Source organism: Mus musculus, chromosome 2, assembly GCF_000001635.26.
Source record: "Mus musculus strain C57BL/6J chromosome 2, GRCm38.p6 C57BL/6J".
Taxonomy (NCBI): domain Eukaryota; kingdom Metazoa; phylum Chordata; class Mammalia; order Rodentia; family Muridae; genus Mus; species Mus musculus.
In genome coordinates, this window is record NC_000068.7 from 33,753,672 (window position 1) to 33,773,715 (window position 20,044).

General features: G+C 49.7%; 1 protein-coding gene and 1 long non-coding RNA gene across 16 annotated transcripts in view; one reads left to right on the plus strand and one right to left on the minus strand.

Moving 5' to 3' along the window:
- Gm52507 overlaps window positions 1-10,110 on the plus strand; it is a 30,300-nt gene extending 20,190 nt beyond the window's left edge. For 2 of the 3 annotated variants that reach the window (XR_003953788.1, XR_003953789.1), the window contains exons 3-4: window positions 7,028-7,196; window positions 9,910-10,110. This is a non-coding gene — a long non-coding RNA (predicted gene, 52507). Of the gene's footprint in view, window positions 1-7,027; window positions 7,197-9,537; window positions 9,839-9,909 lie in introns of those variants that run through there. The other variant, XR_003953790.1, reaches the window with a different exon arrangement.
- Mvb12b (multivesicular body subunit 12B) overlaps window positions 1-20,044 on the minus strand; it is a 157,994-nt gene that overhangs the window by 23,719 nt on the left and 114,231 nt on the right. For 6 of the 13 annotated variants that reach the window (XM_017319281.2, XM_006498367.4, XM_030252114.1 and 3 more), the window contains one exon: window positions 11,413-12,515. The exons of 1 other annotated variant lie outside the window; for it this stretch is intronic. In XM_017319281.2, the coding sequence (XP_017174770.1) occupies window positions 12,184-12,515 (332 nt within the window). In that variant the 3' untranslated portion in view covers window positions 11,413-12,183. Of the gene's footprint in view, window positions 1-1,318; window positions 1,375-10,173; window positions 10,757-11,412; window positions 12,516-18,223; window positions 20,039-20,044 lie in introns of those variants that run through there. 6 more of the 13 variants (XM_030252116.1, XM_006498373.1, XM_030252115.1 and 3 more) reach the window with 3 other exon arrangements.

Sequence of the window (20,044 nt, forward strand, 5' to 3'; positions counted from 1 at the left end):
AGTGCTTGGAAGAGCTTAACGCTGAGCTTGGCCTGCATCCGGGGCCTTGAGTGCTCCGCTGAATTGGCAGCAACATATTTGTGAGGGCGAACTTGGGACAGGGCCACCAAATTAGACCCTGAGCTCCTGGGGCTGTGCTACCAGTAGCCACAAAACAGTTTGGCTGTGCTGGAGACGCCAGCCTGCGTGGTGTGAGGACGGGGCTGCCTGCCCGCCTGGCCCAGGAGCCAGCAGAGGTCCAGCTGTTGCATCATTAGGCTCTAACTATTCCACTAAACTTTCTCAACTGGAGCTGGTGAGCAGGGCAGAGCAGCCTCTCCCAGGGAGCATGGGGGAGAGTGCCAGCGTCTCCATGGCAACACAGCCAAGTGGCTCCGCTGAAGTTCCTCAGGCTTCCTGTGTCACGTCAGGAGCATTTTTCAAGATTAAGCGCTTACCAGAAGGGTTCAGAGGAGGCCTATTATATTTCATAAAAATGGAAACAACAGAGCAGGTTGGATCGCCAGCCGGGTGGTTTTAAACTGGGTCCAAGAAAAACACTGAAGGGGTCTTTAGCTGGGCCAAACTAGGGCCGTGGTGTTTAGTGATGCCTCAAAGCAATCTTCTGCAGGAAGGATAAAAGCCAGAAACAAGTTTAGTGACCCAGCACACCTCAGGCTTGCATAGCTGAGAGAGGGGTGAAGGGTGTCCTGAGGACCAGGCACTATCGGAGGTGTGACTCCAGGAGGGGATGTTGCTCAGGACAGGGCCCTGGCTGTGGCTGGCACTGCTCATGGTCTGGCTACTGGCCTCTGCTCTTGGCTGGCTTACCCAACCCTCTACCATTCAGGAGGGCTTAGGGCTCAATGTGGGCAAAGTATAGGCAGAGGCATTGGCCCTCCGTGCCATAGTGGAGCATGCAGTGTGCACACAGAATACAGCAATGACAGTGGGAACTACGGCCAACTCCATCACCATGAAGAAAAATCAAGGCCACATGTGGTGGCACAGCACTAGGGAGGAGATCTCTGAGTCCAGTGACAGCCTGATCTGTATAGTGAGTGCCAGACCAGCCAGAGCTCTATGTCTCAAGAAAACCCATTAAGCCTGGGCAGTGCATGTTTTAATCTTAGCTCTCAGGAGGCAGAGGCAGATGCATCTCTGCAAGGACAAGGCTGGCTTGGTGCACAAAGCTAGGCCAGCAGGGCTGCATTGTGAGACCCAGTCTCAGCCAGCCGGCGGGCCAGCTAGACATAGCTAAGCGTAGCTCATGTACACGGAAGCTACAGGATTTCAGGTTGGGGTGGGAGAGGAGGAGGGGGTCATACATAAAACTTACACTTTCTGGAATGCAGGAAAACTTCTCTGAAATCATAAAAGGCACACCATCCATTGCTGCAAGAGAAGAGAGGAGAGGAAGGCACTCAAGACATGGTTGCTGTCCAAGACTCTTAGATGCAAGTACAGAGGACCAGTGAGCATCTGGCTGGAGGCAGCTGCTACCCAGGGCACGTGGCTGGGAGCTAGAGTGGGACAGGACAGGGTGTCCCCTGTTCTCAGTGACTACATCCGACCCAGAGATGCAGATGTCTGCACGACTCCTCTGAGTATAGGCAGTCAGTCAGGGTATGCCCAGGGCTGGTGTGGAAGCCCTTTCCTACCCTGGGCCGGGAGTCTGACCTATATCATAAATGATGACAGCAGGAAGAAGTGGTGCGTGAGTGGGAGGAAGCTGGCAGAGGCATGTTTTTGTTCATTTTCTTGGCCAAGCCACAGATCCCCTGGGTGGTGTTGGGTGCTCATTGGCCTCCATGGAAAGACAAGTAGTTCGGTGGTCAGATGGCTAGGCCTGAGTCCTGGCCTGGACTTGCAGTGAGCATCTGAAGTCATGTATAAAAGACGTTTGGCTAATGGCAGGGAGGTGTGTGCTCTGAGTCTGCAGGGAATGTGCCCAGGCCTGGAAGAGTGAGCTCAGTGTGTATGTGGGAGGGGCGGGGGGGGGGGGACTACAACACGTGCTCACAGTCACTGATTCTTTGTCATGGCTTCAGGGCTGAATTAAGACTTGCCCCTGTGCTTAGTTTCCATAGGACATGAGGAAGGATGTGGACCAAGCAGCCTGTGTGAGAGAAGTGCGGGGCCTGGGAAGCCACTTCCTTCCTGTATGTACCATGTGCCTTGCAATCCATCTGTGTCTAGATCTCCACCGCCAAACTGGTGGCAGTATTGCCACAGAGGAGGAACATGTGGTGCAGGCCCTCACAGTGTCACCCGTGAACAGAGAACCCGGCTGCTGACTGAGCTGAGGCAAAACTCAGTGTCCAGATCTGGCCCTTAGTGCAGGGACCTGCAGCCTGCAGTAAGAGGGTGGTTTGTTGTAGACTGTGATTTTGGAGTGGACATTGTGCACCCCACCCCCAAATGTTTCCTAAAATGAAGGCTTCCCTGGTATTCAAACACTGGGGCCAGCTTTCAGGGCTGGGGAAGAGGAAAAGTAGAAGTAGAAAAAAGAACGCGGGAGGAAGGGATGAAACCCGGTCCAGTGTCTGCTGTGATGGGCTATACATGTATGTTAGGCTGTGTCCATAATGACCACAGGGAAGAGGGCCGGCCTGCACTCTGGGCCCTCTCTCTATGGGCTACTTCCTGTGTGAGCTTTCCATGCTCAACAAACACCTGTGGCAGGGGCCATCTCCCACTGCAGCTGGGCCCTAGAACCCAGAAGAGAAGGCTAATGTCACAGGTTTGTGATATTAACACAGGAAGGAGGGCCCACGTTGTGACATCCTAGCACCACCTGAGAATCTGCCACAACACACATAGTCCCACCAATGAAGAATCCTTGGAAAGCCACAAGCTTGTCAGAGAGGGAGGCAGGCAAGTCCCATCAACATGCAGAGAGAGGCCATACCAGCCTGCCACCAACCATCCAATGTAAGCTCTAAGCTTCTGTTCACTCCACACAGCATTTGCGTGCTATGGCCTCAGATGCTTGCAGGGCCCCGTGCCACTTCTGATCGTTTTTTGAGATGGCCAAGCAGAGCTCCAGAGTTTGGAGCCTCCCGAGGTCAATCAGGGAGGAAGGAGTAACTTAGAAGCCTTGACTTATGAGACTTGGACAAGGACAACAGAATTTCACCTACACATGGGTAAGGGAGCATGCAGATTACTGCTCCTGCCCCTGTGCAGAGCAAACGGAGCTTCTCTGTACCAACTTCTATAGTGAAGTCCTCACCCGCAGCCTTAAGGGAGCTCTGCAGCCTACTGGCTGTCGGAGGGGAGAGTGTTTCATGTTGTAAGAAACGTAAGGCCGCACGATGGTGGCCACCAGGATGCTGGTGGCAGAGATGTAAGCCCCTTGTGCCCGGACCTGACTGCAAGGAGGCATTTGGTAAAGTGACTGAGGTGGGGACTTACAATAGGAGGCTGGGCAGTCACACACAGCTCGCATGCACTACAGGACACTACATCTTAGCCCATCTGCTACAGGGGAGAGGCTCAAGAACAGCACAGAGCTCCTAACAGCACAGGGCACCCTGAAGCAGATGTGACCCCCCAGGCCATACAAACTGACCAAATTCCATTATAAAAATCTAGTGAGTGTGAGTGTGTGTGTGTGTTGAGGGGCAGGGGGAATGGAGAGATGGCTCAGTGGTTAAGAGCACTGGCTTCTCCTGCAGAGGACAATGTGTTCCATTCCCAGATAGCTCACAACCACCTTTAACTCCAGTTCCAGAGGATGGACACCCTCTTCTGGCTTCCATGAATACTGTATGTATGTGGTTCAAAGACAGGCATGTAGGCAAAACGCTCATACACACAAAATAGATAAATCTTTTTAAAAAGTCTAGTAGGGGTTACTGAGATGGGGCTCAGTGGGTAAAGGTGCTTGCTGCACAAATTCTACAACGTGAGTTTGAGCCCCACAATGGCATGAAGGCAGGAGGAGGGAAATGACACACAAAGTTGTCAGCAGGCTTCCACAAGTGGCATAGCCCCCTTCCATGTGACATAGCCTAGGCACTAGAGAAGCGGATTAAGCAACTGCTGTGGAGTGGATCAGGACACCACCCAATGTTGGAAAAGAAACACATGGGCGTTTAAGTGAAGTGTCAGTGGGAACTTAGTGAATGCTTGCTAGTTGGCTAACAGTGAAGGGCTCAGAATGCTGGCGTTTGGGCTACACCAGAGCATGGGATTTACCAGGGTCTGTCAACACCTTGAGGTTTAGGTCCAGCTGAGCAGGACGAATGGAAAACGTGCAGAGTAGCAACAGGGAACTGGCTTACTGCATCACTGCTTACTGGACGCATCACGGTGATTTGACTACTGAGCATGACAGGAGCCCCTCTCAAGGCCACAGTGCCACAGCATGGCCACAGAATCTGGGTCCACTTGGTCTGCTCCGAGCTTGAGAGTGACACCTCGTGCTAGCATGGTATTCTTTTATGATCATCCTGAGAGCCTTGAAGAGAGGGAGGACATCATGGGACCCTAAACTAACCCCAAAAGGAAATGGAGAGGCGGAGTCAGGTCGGCTGCTCCAGGAGGTGGGACCCTGCCTAGCAAGCCAGCCCTGCATTTGAGACATGGGAAACAGGCAGAGTGGGCTCCTGCCTAGATAAGAGAAGGCCTGAGGTGGGTGAAGGCTCATATCTGCTAGGAAGCTGCAGCTATAGGGTGAAGGGCTGCCCAGACCGATCATAGTTCAGGGGACCCCACTGTCCTCTTAGGCAGATGCACAGGGCAGAGCCAACAAGCAGAGCTGTTTGCTTGCTGGGAGACTGGGTAGGGACTCTGCATTGCAGCGTTTAGCTGTAGGAGATAAGGTGCCTTCTGATTCAACAGCATCCACTCCTAGGAGCCTTAGCTGGATGGCCTTCCATATATGAAACTATTCAGAGGTTTGGCAAGCATAATCCTTAAAAGGATGGCACCCATTTTTCATGTGATCCCCAAGACTGCTCATAAATCATCTCTGTCCTCCCTCTTCTGGGGAGCCCTGTCCCCCACTGCCTCTCCCCTTCCCCAGTCTGGGCTGTATGTTTCTCTTACCACTGTTCTAAGCTGATGTGATGTGTGATGGCTGCCCTAGCTGCCAGGCTCTCACTGACCCTCCTTCAGGGCCACACACTGCTGGTGGACACGGCTTGCAGGGTCACCGCACCCTCCAATCAGCAAGAGTTAGGGCATGGCTTCTCTCCTGGATCCTGCCTGACCCGTGCACAGTCATGCTGCAGAATCAGGAATGACACGAACAGGCATTGGCCTTTCCTCAGGTAGGGCTCCCAGGGTGACTTTACAAAGGCAAAGAAGAGAAGAAAGGTGGAAGGCCCACGGTCCTACCAAGGTCTCTTCCACAAAAGAGAAGGAAGGAAGGAAGCCCATGTTCCTTCCTAGTACAAAGGAGCAGACTTGCTCCATTCGGCTCAACCTTCCCAACTGCAGCCTCTATTCACTCAAGTCAGGCACCAAGTTCTGGGGCACGAAGGAGCTGGGTTCAGGCTCATAGCCTGGCCTGTGGTAAAAGGATGGGCTGGGAGCTCAGAAGCGAGCTCCCTTCTTGGTCCCTTCACAATTCAGTAGATGGAGGCTGTCCATGCCAGGGCTACCACACCTCTGAGCCTGTCTATAAAATGGGCATACTACAGTAGTTCATGAAGTCTCCTGTACATCAACAGACATGACATTTGACAACAAGCAGGGGTCTGGCACATGGGGAGATCTCCCTGGTATGGTGGCTTCCAATATCTGACTAGAAACTGTGTCCCTTCAGTGTATGGCTGCTGCTTTCGTCTTTTTACTTAAAGCAAAAGATGGTGGCAGTTTTAACCAACGCTGATCCATGGACTGGAGCAACAAGGAGCAGCTGAAAGTGAGGATGTGCCGCGGGCTCTGTAGCACAATTAGCATTCTCCTAAACAAACGAGCTTCAACAGAGCTGTAATTAAGCAGGCCTGTAATTAAGTATATGCCCTTTATCATAACGATCATGCTTAAAAATGGCATGAAGCACGGAACTGTGTTATTAATGCTGTAATCCCAGACTGAAGAGCGAGTACATAGAAATCTGCATGTCAGGCCTGTCACCGCGAGTGTTTGTAAAATACATTAAAGAAAGAAGCCCCCAAACAATGAGCTCGTTCAACTGTGCTTCTTACAACCAGGCAGCACAAGTCAAGAGGACTGTGAATGCTTACAGATCTCAAGGTTTAAACAAATAAAGCTGTGATCCGCCGCATGCCCCACCCGCGCTGGAAAGAGGCTGTGAAGCTGGTCTAGGGCTTTATCTTCTCCCTTTCTTCAGCTGACCCAGATCCTGTCTTCGCTGCTCTTGGGGGAGCTTTTCAATTCACAGGCTCTATCTGCTTGGACATCACCCCCCATCACCCCACCCCAGGTCCTGCTCCTTCCCTCCGTGTGGAAACTACCCTTTCACTTTCCAAAGCAACCTGAAGCCTCCTTTGATGCCCCATCATGCCTCGGGGTTTGCCTCCTTGACATCTCCACAAGCAGAAGAGACAAGGAAGGATTGCATCTTAGCATGCTTGACAGAGGGTCATAAAATAGAGTTGTGAAAATGTAAGCTTTAAAACAAGATCCTGTTCCCAGCACTTATTAGCTGCTAACGGTCACTGTGTCAGGTGAGCCCAGGTACCCTCAGAAGGGATGGTGAACTGGCCTACTGGCAGGTAGTCATTGCCAGAGTGAAATTTAAATGCAGTGCAGTGGTGGGAAGCCTTTAATCTTGTGTACCTGCTTGGGGCTTGGATCAGTAAGTACAGTAAGTAGCCAGTACCCCACCCCTTTCTCTCCTCTCCTGTGGTGTTTCCAAAGTCCTTTGCAATTTGGGATGGGAAAGGTGCCAACCACCCAATTTCTCAAGGGCATTTCTCAAAACTCATTTGCAAACCAAAACACGGGGCATCCTGCTTTCTGGGTGACTCACTTTGGGGATATCTTTGGAAGATGTTTGTAGACGCCTCCGGAGCTGTCTGCTCCGTGACACTCCAATTGCGTTTACACAAGGCCAACGACTTCCTTCTAGGTCCCCAAAGCAATTTGTTTTGCCATGTTATTCATAAGCCAAAAGGAGCAATTTATCAGCCACAGCCGGAGACTCCGGAGCCCCACGCACAAGAGGACGGAGGAAGGAGTGTGGGCGCAGGAGTCAGCTGCACATGCCGCGGTGCCAGCTTGTTAGCCATGTGGCCTTGGTAAGTCACCCAGCCCTGAGTCAGAGTTTCATCTGCCCCAGGATACATAAGCCCCCCATCTGCAATGCTGGGCAGGCATGTGAGACAGTACACATGAATGAGCTGAGCATGGCAGACTTACTGCATCCACTCATGCAGATATAAAGCAGTGCCTGGTTTTTCGGGGAATGAGTTCAGGTCACAAACTCCTGCCTCACAACTGCTATGATCAGGACAGAGGCTGACCTGTCTGAGCCTTTCTTTCAACTGTAAAAGAAAAAGATAATGTTTGGGCTACTCAAGTTGCAATGAGCTAAAAACAACTTCTCAGTTGGCTAGGGGTGGTAGGTAATCTTACTGCTGCAGAGGAAAGGCCCCCCACAGGCTCTAGGCACCCACGTTAAACCATCTGCCCCACGGGTCCTAACCCAAAGGCACGGGTACAGTGCCTTTTCTTGTGTGACTCACAGGGTACCCAACACTGTCCTTCTTGGCATCTGTCCTCTCTGAGTGTCAGATGAAGCCTGATCTGGAATGGAGGTCCTGGTGCAGTCTAGTGCCATGTAGGTAAAGAGTTAGATGTGAGGTGACTGAAGAAAACCAAGGCTGAGTCTCCCAGCCAACAGAACGCTGTTGTGGTGGAATATCTTCAAAGCTGTAGCTAGGATTGTGCTATGTCCTCCACAGGCACTAATGAAGGGTCTGTATGCTCGAGAGACCTGGCACCATTAAAATACCATGTGCATTGTGGTTTTGACCTCAAGTCTGGTCCCATGGGCTTTCCTAGAGGATCATGGGAAGAAATGCCATGAAAGAAAAATCTGGTCCATCATGAGTTGTGAAGGAAAAGGGTCACTATCACCTCATGAATATGCCACCTCATAAATATTTCTAAAACCTTAAATCCATATCATAGAATGCACTAGGCTATATTCCATGTTGGGGGCAGTTCACACTGTGTCTGACTGTTGGCTTTGCTCTGCTAAATGAACTTCTGCTTAAAATATCTGTGTTTTGACTGACTTCTTTCCTTCAAGAAGACAAGAACTAGAGATATTCCCTACCTCAAATGAATTCAGCTGTTTGATGTGCCTTGGAAAAGAGCCCTAAAGGGCTGGAAGGACTGCTCAGCGATGCAGGGCTTGCTCAAGCATGTGCAAGGCTCTGACTTCCACCCTAGCACCGTAGACAGAAGCAGAAACAAAACCAAAACTACTGTAAAGAAGTCGGAGGTTAAACTACAGGAGCCTCTGGTTCTGTTAAGCACAGGCCATCTGGACCTCACATGTACACAATCATCTCTAGATCCCATCTCCACGCAAAATGTTTGACACTGTCACTTTAATTGAGGGGCAATTCCTTTCTACGTCCGAGTACCCCATGTTCCACATCTCAAGTACCAAGAGGCCTCAGGCCCCTGCTTTGAGCAGCCACTCCTCTAATGCAGACAGACACCTGGTTAGGTGAGGGAGGTTCTTAGAGAGCTCTGAGCCCAGGAAGGGCAGGAGGGCATGTCCTACACCCAGAAGGGACTAGAAACCTGGCTAGAACGGCTACGCTCCTCCACAGGGAAAGCCTTTTAACTTTATTAACTCTGTCATGGCTTCACTCCAAAACCACTTGCACTTGGCTTAAGGTGAAGACAGTTGTCTCAGGATCACGTCCATGGGAGTAACAGGGGGCCTCCGTGGTCAGGAGGGGGCTCCTGGGGGCTGTGCTCACACTTGCTGCTCCAAGATGGAATTCTGAAGTCTGTTGGTGAGCTGGAGATGAAGCAGGGAGCCAGATTGTGCAGAAAGAAGAGCAGAATCTGGGCCCAGGGAGGCCTGTTCCCCAGTTCTCTGTGTGTGTGGGTCTCCTCTAGCCATGTCACTGTTACTGGAGTCAAGCTGGGTGGCCACTGGACAGGCCCTGCGCCACACACCCGCTTCCCGTAGACAGACACCCGAGGAGGAGAGATGCACCTTCCCTTCCAGGGCCCCTTTTCATTTTAACACCAGCACAAACAATTTTAAATTGTACTTTTTTGAATGTCTCAATATATGAATCTGTTTTCTAAGGTATCCATTCCTAAAGACCAGCTAAGCTAAAATATCCTGAAGTTCCTAGCCCCAACCCCAAGGCAGGGGTCTGCAAAGGCCTTGGGCCCTTCGCTGTTTTCTGTGCATTTATATGTGTCTTCATGTGTAAAGAAATATATGTGTGTGTGTGTGTGTGTGCACGCGCATGTGCAAGCTTGCTCATGCACACACGTGTATGCTAGTTAACCCAGAACCATAGCGTAAGTGTTCTGCATCTTTTCCCTTAGCTGTGGAACTTGCCATTAGAAGGCAAAGCTCTAACTCGGACTTTTTAAAAACAGCTTCATAGGAATATGGGGCAGAGACCTACAGCCAGCTTCCAAGGTGCCTCGTCTTCCTCCCAAATGGCTGTTAGAAGAGTCATACAAAGGCTTGTGGGCTGGAGAGACTGGGGATAGTCTCAGCCTTGAAGATGGCTCATTCCCAACTATCCAGTCTAGCCAGGATAACCAGACAGGAGAACCACCTGGGGGACTAGCCTGGCTAGTCTTTGGTCAACTTGACACACATTAGAATGTCAAGGTGAAGAAGGACCTACAATGGAACAATGCCTCCATCAGATGGTCTGTAGGCAAGTCTATGAATATTTCCTTTTTTACTGAAAAAATAATTTTATACAGTATATACTGATCATGTTTTCCCCTTTCTTGTAGAGCACTTTCTTAATTAATCACTGATGAGAAAGGCCCCAGGTCACTGTGGGTGAGGCCATACCTGGATAGATGGCCCTAGGTGCTGTAAGGAAGCAGGCTGAGCAAGCTAAGGGAAGCAAGCCAGTAAGCAGCACTCCTCACAGCCTCTGCTTCAGCTCCCACCTCCAGGTTCCAGCCTGACTTCCTTCAATCATGGACTGTGAATCATGGACTTTAATCATGGACTGTGATATGCAAGCGTAAGACGAAACAAACCCTTTCCTCTCATGTTGCTTAGGCCATGATGTTTTATTACACCAGTACCAACCCTAAGATAGCCATTGGTACCAGGGTTGTGGGGTATGCTGCTACAGATCTGACCATGTCTTTGGAAGGACTGAAGAGGCATTGGAACTCTGGGCTGGAAAAGCCATTAAGTGAAAAGCTTAATGAGCTCTTGTGGGGTCTTGGAAACACAATACAGACAGTGGAGCAGGGCTGGAGCCGGGCTTGTGCACGTGCAGAGGGAAGTCAGGACGCTATCCATGAGTAAGAAGACCCTGCAGCCCTGGTCAGTGGGGGCTGAAGAACTGGCTGTGATTAACAGGAGACCAGAACCACTACAGTGGAGTCTTTGCTTTGCTGGTACAATTATATTGGTCACGTGGAGCTGAAGAATAAGCTGTGACTAAGAAGAGAACAGCATCACTGAGGCAGGACCTTCTGGGGCCGGAGGGGCCAAGGTTGCATCTCATGCTGGCAGCAGAGCTTGGTCACATCTGCATCATTTCCGGTGATAGCGGCTTCCAAGGCATGAAGAGGCCATTGAGAACAGTGGAGACTTGGCATCACGAGAGCCCAGGAGAGCCTGTTGGTGGAGGCTAGGTCTCAGCTGCAACAGAGGCCTCAGGTCTGAAGCAGTCAGGAAGAGAAGCTGAGGCCTGGCACCGTGTGGCAGGTGAGAGTCCCTGACCAGAGCCCAGGAAAGGCTATGGGTGAAGGTATAGCACAGTACGGAAGGTATAGCATCGGGGGGGGGGGGGGGGGGGGGAGGTGGGATGCCGGTACCATGAAAGCCCAGCAAGGACAACAGCAGCTGTGCAGTGGAGCCAGCCTGAGCCTGTGGGAGGAGCCATGAGTGTTATGAATGGCAGCGCCTGAGGGGTGGAGCTTATGAGTCCCTTGGAATCCAGAGGCTCTTAAATGAATTCCACGCATCACCGCACCAAGCTTTTACTGTTAGCTGTTGGCCTTTGGGTTTGCTTTGATGTGATTATAACGGGGCCCTGGCTTTTCCTATTTGACATATAATGTCACCTCCTCCACACACACTTTTTTTTTTTTATAATGTACAGGAGCCGACAGTTAGGAGACTTCAGATATTTTGGAAAGACTTACAATTTTGAAAGTGACTTTGGTTATTTTAAAGAGTCTGAATTTTTATTTTGTTTTATTTATTTTTAATTAAAAAATTTATTGGCATATGTCCATTGTGCATAGTAATAGGTTCCATAAAGACTTTTTTTTTTGCTTGTTTTTTGTTTGTTTGTTTGTTTTTCCTAGACAGGGTTTCTCTGTGTTGCCCTGTCTGTCCTAGAACTTGCTTTGTAGACTATGCTGGCTTCAAAGGCATCAAACTCAGAGATCCACCTGCCTCTGAAGTGCTGAGATTAAAGGTGTGCACCACCATACCTAGCAGAGACTGACTTTTTAAAGTGTTTGGATTTTTAATAACTGCGGGATTTTTAAAAATTGGAATGTGCCTTATTTTGTGATATTGGTATAGAGACATTGGGGATAAACATAAAAGGAAAGGTTATGGGTTAATATCAATGTGTTGGTGTGTCAACTTGACAAGAGGTCAATTGTCCTGGCTAGGTTGGTTTTTTTGTTTTTTTTTGTTTTTTTGTTTTTTTCCTTTTTTGTCAACTTGACACAAGTTAGAGGTATATAAAGAGGAAACTCAATTGAGAAAGTACAGGCTGTCAATCAAGCTGCCCATACAAGTCTGGGGGCCTTTTCTTGACTAATGGTAGGTGTGGAAGGGCCCAGACCACTGAGGGGCGGTGCACCCTACGCCTGAGATCCAGGTTGGTACAAAGAAGCAAGTTGAGCAATTGATGTAGAGCAAGCGACTAAGCAACATCCATTCATGGATTCTGCTTCAGTGCCTGCCTCCAGATTCCAACCCTGACTTCCTTTGATGATAGGCGTGATGTGGAGGTATAAGATGAAACAAGCTCTTTCCTTCTTAGGGTGCTTTTGATCCTGGTGTTTTATTATATTAATGAAACCCTAGTTAATATAGGGAGTGAGGCTGGTGCAGGTGGCTGGGGCAAAGGGAATAGAACAGAAGCAGCACAAATGGAAGAACTGAGGCTGGTAACTGGGCTGGAGGAACAGGAGGGATCCAGGGTGACAGAATGGGACACCAGGAATTGTTAAGAGGAGGGGAAGCCAGGAGGCAGCTGGGCTGAGCTGGGGCTTCCACCTGACATGTGTTTTTGTGGGGCACTTGTGATGCCCAACAGAAGAAAACTGGCTCATGTGAGTTGGATCACCATGGACAAGAAGGTTAGGACTTATTGGTAAGGACAAGAGAAACAAGTAGTACTTGGCCTGGTGCACTGAGTGAGTATGTGTGTGTGTGTGTGTGTGTGTGTGTGTGTGTGTGTATGTGTGTGTAAGAAGAGGGAGGGAGGGAGGGAGGGAGGGAGGGAGGGAGGGAGAGAGAGAGAGAGAGAGAGAGAGAGAGAGAGAGAGAGAGAGAGAATATATCTGTTATGTCTGTGTAGAAATAGAATTTGGCAGTTGCTAGCACTGTGACAAGAGGCAAGTGACATGACTCTTTCCCTGGAGGAAACCTGTGGAAGTCCTGAGGACAGAGCTGAGGGAGGCTACTGTAGGACTCAGTTCTTCTACTGAGAAAGATCCCAGGAGTTGTCAGGAAGCACACGAGTTCAGCATATACACTATGTCATATGGACCAGAATGGGAGTTTGCCAGGTTTCACTGTGTAGGAGGAGCTGTGTATTCGCACACAGATGTAATCTGTGTGGATACATCTGTACATGCAGAAACACGTGTTTCTCAGCCAAGGACCTAGAACAGGGGTTCTCAACACATAGGTAGAGACCCTTCAAGAGGGTTGAACAATACTTCCACAGGGGTCACCTAAGACCATTGGAAAATACATATCAAATTGTACAGTTATGAAATAGCAATGAAAATAATCTTCCAGTTGGGGTTACAAGAGACACTGTATTACTGGGCGGCAGTTAGGAAGGTTGAGACTCACTGGCCTAGAGGCAAGGGCATTTGCAAGTAGCGCACACACTTGGAGTCAGTCTTTGCTTTGCTTTCTTGCACCCTGCTCTTTAAGAAGCAGGCTCCTGTGAACATGGCTGACTCTAGACTGGATGGGAAAGACAGAAGCATCTTGTACCAGAAACCAAAGACACCCTCAGAGAACCACAGAACCATGACAGAAGGGCCTGGAGTCTGGCTTGATGGGGCTCCTACTGGCTAAACCTAGGACAATCTGAGCATCTAAGAAAATGATGATGGAGCCAGGTGCAGTGATACACACCTATGATACCAACATTCTAAAGGCTGAGGCAGGAGGATTGGGAGTTCAAAACATGCCTGAGCTACATAGCTAGACTGTCTGGGGTGGGGGAGGGGGAAGAGGTTAAGAAATGAGAACCTATTGGTTCATACTGATGCAAACTGATAAATACATACATAGGATGAGAGGAAGGCCTATAAAACACCAACCTATAATACTGAAGGAATGATAGTGACAAAGGTCAGCAGATGCCAACCCTCATGAGCAGAGGTCAGGGACCCTGGAGGGACAGGCCACTCTCACTGTCCAGGCATAGCTCAGCTCCCACTGCACAGCCATGTTGAAGGGAAAACAGTGACTTCACAAATTTACCCAAGTTGTGACAGCTCACGGATCCCTGCTGCCCACTCTGAGGAAGAAGACAGAACCACTTCAGAGTTCTTCCTGCTGGCACACACAACATACACCTAAGCCAAAGGAAGCCAAGCCCGAGTCCAGGCTGAGGAACAGTGGCTCAGCACAGGGACTGAAGAAGACAGGACTTTCACTCTCCAACTTGCCTCAGGCTGAGCAAGGTGATGGGGCTTCAATCAAACCTAATTTCCTGCCAAGTCTGTAATGTGCATGTAAGGTTATTATGTCTACCCTAGGGCTGACATCCGATTTTTAATAGGAATTATCTCAAACACTAGACTTCTTAATTATAAAGTATATATCTCTGGGGCACCACAGAAAGTGCTCTACAGTAGATGTAAATAAATTCAACACTGGGATCTTTCCCTCTTCCCTAGTGACTGCCCTGTATCAGCCAAAGGAAGCCCTGTGGCCAGGACAGAGGCTTCTCTGAAAAAGGGTAGGGGTTGGTGGGCCGAATATGCCACATGTGGCTCTTAACCCTGCACACACATCCCTCTGCAAAGCACTTTTGTCATGGATGCCACCATGAAGTTTAAGCTATCCCTTTCCTCCTTGGTGATGTGACTTGCTTGGGGTAATTGGACATTAATCTATGTGACACCAGTTTGTGTACCTGGGTGTGTGGTTCCCTGCTGTGTCCCAGCTGGGCTGGCTGAGAACCACAGGGCCACCATGTGAAGTGAAGGCCTACAGTCCTGGCTCTGTGCTTCCCACACCAACCAAGTTGTCACCTCTGACATGTGTGTGGATGGCCCCATGCATGACCATCTAGTCCAGCCATGAAGAACATACCAAAAGAACCACTGTTGACCCACAGACCCCTGAGGAGTGGTAATCGTAGGCTAGCTCAAGCCCTATGTCTTAGGAGATAATGATAAGGCAAATCATCTAATAGGAAGCTGCATCTTTGAGGGGAAATTTTACATAGATTTTTCCACTTTCGGATCTTTACATTGCTCACGGAGCCTTTGCACGTGGGGCTGGTCATTCCCCCGAGATGCAAGGATTCAGGAGGATGTGTAAGATGAACATCCAAAATGCCGGCTCTGACTCTCATCTCTGTACAAGGACAAAGCCCAGAAGCTTTCTGGCCTGGCTGCTAGGGGCAGGGGCAGTGTGGGGTGGGGCGGGAGTCTCAATGCACCTCTCATCCCAGCTCCACCAGTATGGCTCCATGACAGCTGTGTCCCAAGCTCCTACAACAGTGCCTGGCACATGACAGCTAAGTAGGCAACAGTGAACAGAGGCTTGTCCACTGTGGGTGGCGCTCGTGAGTGGGGCCAGTTGTCTGTGTCCCGTGTGAGTGGCAGTGCTGTCTGGATCACTGGCTGTCCAAGTGTTTATGTACAGACTTTTAACATGGGTGCTGCCTGAAGCCTTCCTGGCTCTCCCTGCCTGGGACCAGATGAAGGGTATCTCTGAGTTTCAGTGTTTTTCAGAGCCCCTGGGTAATTACAGTGCAGCCTGGCTCGAGAGGCATGACTAGGCAAGGCCTAAGAGCCACCTGAAATGCCCCATCTCACGTGAGCAACACCACAAAGAGCAAACATGTGTTGGTGTCAGCTCCTCAGCTTCCACACACAGAGGCGTCTCAAAACTGGAGAGCAAACAACAGGAATGGTAGCCCTGGGCTTGTGGCCTGCTCTTGTTTTCTGGACCGAAGAGGCAGGCGGGAAGGGAGTTTCAGATCCTCTGTCAGGGCAGTGGAAGACATACTTATCTACATCCACACAGCCCTGGGCATCTAGGGAAGCGCCCTGCTTACAGCTGGGGATAGGGAAGTGTTATTTGGGGATGTAGTCTGCCTATGGGAAGGGGGGAGGGTGTGTGTGATGAGATGCCTGTTAGGGCCTCGGAGCTGCTCAGAGGCCTTAGTCCACTGGTGAAGGATGAGATAGGAACATGTCTCCAAGTCTCACTGAGAGCAGAGAGCTGGACATGTTAGAGAAGAGTGGACTTCTGCTCCAGGGATGGAGATGCTAGGAGGATCACGGTAGCATGCCATGGCTGTCTCCAGGGGAACGGCCTTCATGGCCACCAGAGTCTCCTTTAAAGTGCAGGTCTCACTGTCCCACTCCTTTCCCTGGAGACTTCCACTCTTTCCCAAGCTCACAGGTCCTGGCGCATGGGTCCCAACTGTTTTATGTATTCTAGGCTCCCTGCCCTCCAGCACCCAGACACCCCAACCTGCTCAGCATATCTGACTGCTGAGTTGGGTGCCCTTCTTGCCTCTCTGTCTGTATACCCCTGAAACCAACAGAACAATGTTGTCCTGGGCTATCCTGCCTCACCGTTCACCACTTGCTCGGTAGCCTCCACTGTAAGCAGTGCCTGACATCCTGATTACCAGTGCTTTGATCTATGGGGCTGTCATCACAAGGGCATGAAGGAAAGTACAGAAATCAATTCTGCTTCATAATAGGTTGTTTGTTTTAAGATTCTGTGACAAAGGGACAATCCTATCCCTTTATATGCACATCTGTGTGCATGTACACCCATGTGTGTAGAGGCCAGAGGTCAGTCTTAGGTGTCAGTAGACATGTGATCTCTGTCTTTTTTTTTTTTTTTTGAGACAGGGTTTCTCTGTGTAGTCCTGGCTATCCTGGAACTCACTCTGTAGATCAGGCTGGCCTCGAACTCAGAAATCTGCTTGCCTCTGACTCCCAAGTACTGGGATTAAAGGCGTGTGCCACCACACCTGGCGATCTCTGTCTTTTTGAAGCAGGGTCTCTCACTGGCTGGGTACACCCCATGAAGCTTCCTGCCTCCACCTCTCCAGCATAGAATTGCAAGCTGGCTTTAACCATTTATATGGGTTTGGGGTTTGAGTTCAGGTCCTCGTGGGTGGAAGATAAGCACTTTACCCACCTCCCCAGCCCAAGCCAACGCCCTTTACTTTGATTCCACGCTGAGCCTGTGATCAGCACACACTAGAAAGGTATAGTGTTCCAACAGGTCACAACAACAACAACAACAACAACAACACAGACCCCGGAGGTGTCATCCTGACACCAAGATCTTCCTCTCCTCTAATAAAGGGAATCAAGTCCTACTCATGGCCGCCCTGGATACTGCTGACCACTACCATGGCCATGGAAGAATGGAAAACCTGAACACTAACCAAGGCCAGGGCGATGTGCCAGAGCAGGGGCACCCCATCCATACAGAGGTGTGTGTCCTGATGAAAACAGTACAGTAAGCTGCAGTCACCCTTCCCACATGGTGCTTTGGCAGGTAAGCTCTCTGGGTAGTGACAGGGGATGAAAGAGCAGCCTGAGACCCAACCAGTGACCAAGGGGACACCCACTGTGATCAGCAAAGATCATGGTGTGTGCTGCTGTTTATCAAGTTGCCCTGTCTGTGAAGTACAAGCCAAGAGCTACCCAGGTTTAATATTAACCTTTAAAGGGCATAAAGGCAGTACACACACACACACACACACTCTAAATATTGCAGCTGCTTCACTTTGTAGATCTTCCAGAAAACATATCTGTAGGTATGAGGCCACCTCTCGTTTCTGACTGTACCCATCACAACATGCTCCCTGTCACCTGACAGCAATGTCAAGGGATTGTGGCCATCTCCCCTGACACCTTCCACCCCCAGCAAACACTTCATCCAGCAGTCGAAGCTCACCCTCGAGGTTTAATAACAGCGTCTGTGGAATTGCTCTCGCTTCTAGAGCCGATGAACTTTTCCAGGCAACACAGTTGAAATAATGGGCACAGAGATGACAAGGGATTCGCACGCAAGGTTCTTTGAACTCTCCAGGATAATAAGCACTTGCTCCCCTTTACAATGGGCACATAAAAGAGGAATCTAAATAATAATTGCTGTAATTATCTTGCAAAATATGCAGAGATTAATGGTGATTATGAAAATCTGTCTAATTGTTCTCTGAAGTCATCGGCTGATCAAGTGGTATCCTGGAACGGCCGCTGCCAAGGAACTTTTGACACTGAACCGCAGGTGGGCACGGGAGTATGTCACTGTGCCTTTCTCCCCACAAAATCTTACCCTGTGTTTATGAAATCCGTTTCCATCACTCCCTGGCCCACATTTTAACTCTTCACACGGGTGCCCCGCGGAGGCTTCCAAGGCATCCTTAATGGGCTGCTTGGTGTCACTGTGGTTCAAAGCCCCAAGTTCAACTTGTTATTTATTCAAATAATTAATTACTCTTGTACCCATCGAGCAGTTTGTCATGACACATTAATGACTTGATAGACTTCCATGAACTGGTGAACACAGAACAGCAGAGCGTTTTTATCGTCATTTAATTTTAAAACGATCCTGTGTGAAATTATCTCGTCGTGAGTGATGGGCACATAAAGAACCGACTCAGCAAAGCCCCTTTTGGATCATTGCTTTATTAATGGGTAACGTCAGGGGAATGAAAAATGTTAACATTGTCATATTCTGCTGCTTGGTGGAGACGGATGGCAGGAGAGTGGGTGAGGGCTCAGCTCACTCACTGCCACGAGTGGGCTGCCCTTCCCTTCCTCATGCCACAGCCAGAATCCACGAACCCACCCAGCTGGCCACTCAAGCTACACATGCCTTTTTTTTTTTTTTTTTTTTTTTTGAGTGTAGGGTTCTTAGCATTCGTGTGTGTGTGTGGTCTCTTTTTTCTTAAACTTGGGTTTTCCATGACTGATATAAAAGCAGTCTCACGAAAATATTCCGCTTTATTGCTTTGAACATTAAACGTTATTAATCCAATAGAAGAACGTTAAAGATATTGCTGTCACCTTTAAATGTGAAATAATATTAGGAGCTTAAAAATGCTGGGTTAGGAAAAAAGATGTTCTTAGTGGCTTTCAAGGCTTCAGATGCCCAGGCTGGGTTGATGATAAAATCCCATGTCTACACAGCTCACAGCACAGTGTCTACTTAAAAGAGGTGCCCTGGTTAGCTCCTTTTGTCTCTCATAGCCTGAAAACCCTCTTCCTTGTTTTAACTGCAAACTTGGGAGTCTTTACAGTGACTTCCCACAATGCAGCCCAAAGCCAGAGGATGCGGCTGGTGATCACCTCGGAGTGAGCAGTAGCCTGTGGAATTGCCAGGCTGCTCTGACAGCTGCAGGGCTGCTCTCGAGGGACCACGGCAAGGGAACCGGAGCCAGGTGCTATTTCGAGCCTGCAAGATGAAAGGAAATGCCTGTTTTGTCTTCCAGGCTTCCTGTTCCAGCTTTGGCTTAACGGGGAATAGCTTCACCACCTGCTTGGATGTCCAGTGCAGGGCCTTCTTCCTCTCTGTCTGTCACACGAGTCGCCAGAGCTTAGACTCACCAAGAAGATAGCAGCAGAGGTGGCTGCTGACCTCCTAGGCAGCTGCATAGGCTTCCTGTGTACTTGCTGTCAATCATCAAGAAAGTCCTGTGATGTATGCACAAAGGCATATGACCTGGATGATGCTCACACCCCTCCTACTGACTGCACAAGTAAAGGGCACGGAAGTTACATGTGGAGGCTTGGACACTAGATGGCAAATGTAGACTAGCCAGGAGCAAGTGTTTGCATATAGGGCACACACCAAAACACATGGATGCTGGTAGAAACTGGGCTGTCAGAACCTGAGGGCACAGTCCAAGGCAGGTGCGTGAGGTGGAGGCAGAGCCTGGGGGGAATGGCTTGTCTTGTGGAACACATTAATCCTGCAGATGGACTCAGGGACCAGGTACCTGTGACATTCCTAGAGATGTCTGCTAAGGGAAAGCTGCCTCGTGTCGTGGGTACACCTCATGAGTGGAGCAGAGTCCTGGCTTGCAGGACTGCTGGGTGGACTTGAATCAGATTTACAGGCTGTGGAGATATAACACAGTTACCTAGGGAGCCTCCTTAGGGACCATTGAGAGCCAGGCAGGCATTCCTAAGTTACATGAGACCACAGGCTGGTTAACAAGGAGACCTCAATTCAAAGTCCAAGGCGAGTATTGCAACCGCAGGAGGGGCAGCCTCTTGGTAACACTAGTCCACGCAGCAGTGTCTGCAGTAAGCTGGGTCTGAAGCAGGTTTCTCCAGAGAGCAGTCTCACTCTTCCATGGTGGTAGGGAGCTAGGGACTTCAGCCCTCAAAGCAAGTGGCACCACTTTGTCAGAGAATGCAGCCCAGATGACAGTGTTTGGTCCTTACTGCTTTAAAGATGGAGTCTTCACAGCTGGCCCTGGAT